A 5,341-nucleotide genomic window follows, 5' to 3' on the forward strand; every position below is an offset into this window, starting at 1 on the left:
CTGGTGACAGACAGACGGGCAGCGGAGTCTTAGTAATAGGGTCCCGTATTTACCCTTTGGGTACGGAACCCTAAAAAATAAGCCATTCTTACAACACATTTTAGGGCATCAATATTTTGAACTCCGATCAGTATTTGCCAGAAACCTTCTCACAGTCTTGGGTAAAAACATTTATTTACAAACCAAACAAAGAAGAGATATGATTATCATCGAGGCCTTTATTTGGAGAACGTATTCCTCTCCTGAGACCCAGAAAAGCCCGGACATAACCTCAATAATCTTCATTATTCAAATATTTTAAATCTAGGAATAAATTAATTCATTTATGATGCAGGCAAGCCTAGTGAATCTTTGACACTGACAATAATTGACATTGATAAACCTGAGGCAATATTATTTCAGCTAATTTAGGTCCAAATTAGGCAGATTCGAATTAGATCAAAATGAAATAAATTCATTTATTTACCTATTGTTTTATTATACAATGTAATTAAATAATACTGCATCCACCTCCTGTTGCATGCACAAATACATATATTTATCATTTCGAATGTGAAAAAAATTTCATAATTGCAAATGTCGCAATGCTGTCGCTACATCGCTGGGCCAATATTACAGGGTTCTATGTTTTAATTTAGTCGAACTGAAATTAGAACATTGTTATAGTGACATTAAGACGAATTTCAACTATCTTGAAAATGTCACATAGAAGTTCATAGAACCCTGTAATTATCCTGTAAGGCGAGCGACATATCGCAGCTCGAAATAAGAACGTACAATTTGACAATGACATGATATTTATTTATTTTTGAGTGACACATTTCATGTACCGCTGATAGAAGAAAACAAATGGTTATTGAGATTCAAGACGATATATTTATAAATAGGACCATGCCATACATTTGTCAAGTCATTTTGGTTCTTCTAGCTCTGGTGACCATTGGTTCCGGTGATCTTATGGTAGATAGTCTGCATACAGTGCCTTTGGACGACGTACCTGATACTGATGGTATGTTAGGGTGGACAATTTAATCGTGGTCTCAAACTTAGGTAGATACATTACTATAATTAAGTTCATTAAATACCTTAAACTTCTTGTGCTTTGTGTGTTGTGTTGGGCTTGTCGTTTTCTTGTATTCTTATTTTGTAGTAAAAAAATACTTACCTTATAATATACCATGTAGAACTTGTTATTATTGTTTGTCAAAGGACTGTCTGGTTCTTACTGACTGACAAATTGGTTTGACTAACGTATTTCAGTTTCCAAGGATTATAACATACCGCATGCTACAACAAATCAAGGAGAAGCTGCCGCAATATCTGAAATCATGGCTAATGCGATGGAAGAATTCTTGGCAGCTGCAAAATTGGGGCAAAAGATGGCACAAGACGGCATCCATACTCAAGAGGAAATCGAGAAACAGTACGTAAAGATGGCTCAGTTGTTAGAAGAGATGCTAGATTACATGTACAGTGCCAACAACGCCTACAGCTTCCTCCAAGCTAAAGGCCTTGAAACTATAATCGTACCAAACATGCATATCACCTTCTCGCAACTAAGAACTTCACTACTCCAGTTATTAAAAACTCTCTTCGATATAGCGCCAACCACAACAGTTACTGTCATCCCTGACATCATTCTAGACAAATTAGTCGACATATATGAACAAGATGATGACATAGACAACAAAATTCTTGCAATAGAACTATTATCGGTCTGGCTTCCAGGAAACCCTCAAGCCCAAACGCGCGTCATGAAAATGAGGGGTCTCCTGCCGTTTTACAAACAACTGGCAAAACTGGATCCACTGCTGACGAAATTGACGTTAGAACTTTTCAATAAAATTGTGAACGAGCATATCACCGCGAGGAATAAAAAACTGCAGAGGAATATAGCTGATTATAAGACTTTCCAGATGTACCAGCAGATTGGTTTGATTGAGCGATTATCTACACCTCTGTTGTGTAATGGTTTGCTAAAGATTTATGAGGCGGTATTTTCTACTGGTTCGCCATTTAAGGATAATAAGGATATGTTACCTCCCATGTTAAATCTGCTTCTGATCATAAAACCACATTGTTCTAGAGTGTACAACGGCAGGTTTAAAGTTGAAACACTGATTAACCGAGTGTTAGAAAAGGTGCAAGAACCAAATACAAGGGAATATCTGGAAAAACAAATGGTAAATGTTACAGAAGTCATAGAAAGCTTGACCGAATTTGTAGAGTTAGTGAAACTGAGAGAGCACACTGAACTTTGAGGCAGTTTTGTTTGAGAGTTGTATTTTAGTTAGATTATCCGATGCGTGTTTAGCAGAACCAGCTAGGGTTACCAAAACAGTAGGTAAATCATGTTTCTATTCTTCAAGTGGAACCATGATGTACGTTTCTCTACTCGCTTATATAACAAAATTGAATCAAACTTTATTGAAGTTTTAGTTTACTGTATCTTAATTCCTAATGTTAATTATATTTAATTAAACATATAGAATTTTTTTTTTGTTTTTTTTATAAGTAGATACCTACCTATCAAAGCAAATTTTAAGTTCTTTTATACCACGGACGTGCCTTGGGTGAATTGAAAAGGTGCGGTAGTATTTTTTTTCTATCGTTTAGTCTTTTTAGAAAAAGTTAGAAAAGGCGGAAATTGGAAAAACGGACTTAGCGCCAGTAGGGTCTATGGCACTTGTGAGCTCGCTGTGATAATGACTAGAGATGCAACGGATAGTTGTTTGGCCGGATACCGGATACCGGATAGTCGGCCTGTCCATCGGCCGGATATCCGGTATCCGGCCGCCGAATATTCTGCCAGCGGAACTATACCTACATTTCGGATTTTCAGGTGCGCATTCTGATGATTTAACCTGTTTCCTAGTAAACGTTCGCGCGGACTCATTTCTAGGTTCAAAATGAGTGCGCGTTCAAGTCAGTGGCATGATAAAATTGTTTTGAAATAATAAACAAGTACGATTATGACCGTGTCTGATTCTTAAATCCAATTTGTTTAGTCCTAAATCAAGCAATGTTACTATCCGGTATCCGGCCGGATAGTAGGTCAATATCCGGTATCCGGCCGGATAGTAAAACAATGGCCGGATAGGCCGGATACCGGATAGTAACCGGATATCCGGTGCATCTTTAATAATGACTCAAAGTACATTTTTAAGCTAATCACTACCTATATGTGGCTGGTCAAGCAAATCGTGCCAGTAAAAAAAGGCGCGAAATTCTAATTTTCTATGAGACGATATCCCTTCGCGCCTACATTTTTCAAATTTGCCGTCTTTTTCTACTGACAAGATCTGCTTGACCAAGTATAGTTATATCTTATTCATCCCTAGAAAAATTACAACCTACATACAATAAATATTATGTACCTATAAGTAGTAATATAACATTTAAAACTTTCGCGTTTTGAACAGATATTAACTGCCATTTACAAACGGGTTATAAAATAAATTCTCGATAGAGCCGTTTGTAAATGTGGGTTAATATTATGTATACTTACTGTATGTATAACATTAAATACGTAAGTGAAAGGAAATAACATACACATTATGCAGCTCAAATAAAACAACATTACAGCTTGGCAAAAAAGAGTAGAAATTATAAAGTGGCAACACTGTAGTGTCGTCCCGTTTTCTTATATGTATTGGTTTGAAAGGGACGACACTACAGTGTTGCCACTTTTTAATTTCTACTCTTTTTTGCCAAGCTGTAACTACTTGGACTGGTGGGCGTGCTAAAGTAACAAACACACAAGCCAATTCGAAAAACAATACTCTATCTTTTTCGTCATTTGGTTATAAAATAACTAAAACGAAATATATCAGCCACACTTAACGATTTGAAATATCGGCGAATTAATAGTCACTCGACAATTCTAATGCACGCAAAAACTGCATACGTGTGGTCTATAAAACCGCACCCATAGAGCATAGAGCGGGCATAGACCACAATGCTCTTTGTGGCATTGTTGGCGGTTGATTTATGTACGAAATGTTGACGACTACTGTGAACGCTAATTTATGTTGATGTGTCGCTATGGTACTCATTGCACGATTTAAAATTGATCGATAAATTTCGCGGTGATGTTGATGTGTTTACTTATAAGTACCTAATATATATCCATGCATACTTGTAAATTCATAAAGAAAATAGGTATGTCCGTACTATTTCTTGTAAACTATTATCACTGAATATACATCAGCTCTTCAGGTTCTTTATCCTTCTAGCTCTAACCCTCATATGATCCTTACTAAACGCGACGTCCGTTATAGGTAGGTCTATAGCTGAACCTTTGTGAGTATACCTTAATATGTATATCTGTGAGCGCGAGATACCATATGTATATCAATTATCAAACCTACATTTTAAATCATTTATTTACATACAATATATATACAGTGGTACAACTAAACGAAATTAATAACCTACATTGACTATAGGTACTTTACCTACCGCTATTATGTTTTGGTAGATACTTACATTTTGTATTTCCATTTACTATAGGTAGGTATAGCATTAATTCAAGCATGGGCAACGAGCAGGAGATCATTCGACTTAATTTAATAGATCTCGAAACATGGCAACTACAATTGTAGTTGACCGATTAAGAAATGTACCTATTTTAAGTAAGAATTTGTCCTAGAACGTACTCGGGTGATTTCCCCTATCTGCATTATTATTATCATCGATATCTAATAAAAGATCCCCAACACTTTGATTTTATATGATCATTAACGCAATGACAAATCGCGCGCTATGGGTGGCCGCCATTTTGGCTAGTTGCGGTTTCCGTTGCGTTCGGAAGTTGCATCATTAGCATTGATTTCTAGTTAATATTGATGTCACTTCCTGAGTAGTCGTTTATTAAAAGGCATTGGGGCACCTTTGTCAACGGATATCAGAAAGGAAAGAATCTCAGGTTCACCAATTAAGTAATATGGTTCGTCGCAAGTTATTAAGGGTAACTATGGTGAAGTTAAAAGTTCTGCTGTGTTAGAGTGCTTTGTGATGATGATCTGTGAGACAAAATTATTAGGTACATACAATAAACTTATCCCAGACGAAGAAAATCTATCCCTTAGGCCTTAGGAGATCATCGCGGAAGTACCTACCTTACCTATCCTGACTTACACCATAGATAACCGCAGCTATCTATGGTTGCGCGTCCTATTTAAAATACCCCGAAAAAAATCCTATTCAAATCCCGCTAACTCTATATATATCTAGTTTTTCTTTGAGAAATCATACTAGCGGCATTTAATTTTGAACATATATTATTTAAAACTCTGTGGTAAAATTAGTTTTAAAATCGTCGATCAGCTTAGGTTTCAAA

At 36.4% G+C, this 5,341-nt stretch overlaps 1 protein-coding gene across 1 annotated transcript; it reads left to right on the forward strand.

Moving 5' to 3' along the window:
- The first annotated feature begins 1,337 nt into the window (after window positions 1–1,337).
- LOC134675087 (uncharacterized) lies at window positions 1,338–2,269 on the forward strand. The gene has a single exon (XM_063533247.1). The coding sequence runs from the start codon at window positions 1,341–1,343 to the stop codon at window positions 2,259–2,261; it is 921 nt and encodes a 306-aa protein (XP_063389317.1). The 5' UTR covers window positions 1,338–1,340; the 3' UTR covers window positions 2,262–2,269.
- Window positions 2,270–5,341: the final 3,072 nt, after the last annotated feature.

The sequence above is a fragment of the Cydia fagiglandana genome, chromosome 21 (assembly GCF_963556715.1).
Source record: "Cydia fagiglandana chromosome 21, ilCydFagi1.1, whole genome shotgun sequence".
Taxonomy (NCBI): domain Eukaryota; kingdom Metazoa; phylum Arthropoda; class Insecta; order Lepidoptera; family Tortricidae; genus Cydia; species Cydia fagiglandana.

Bases quoted from the DNA above. Each gene is read 5' to 3' on its own strand.
- LOC134675087 (XM_063533247.1), top strand. From the start codon at position 1,341: ATGGAAGAATTCTTGGCAGCTGCAAAATTGGGGCAAAAGATGGCACAA.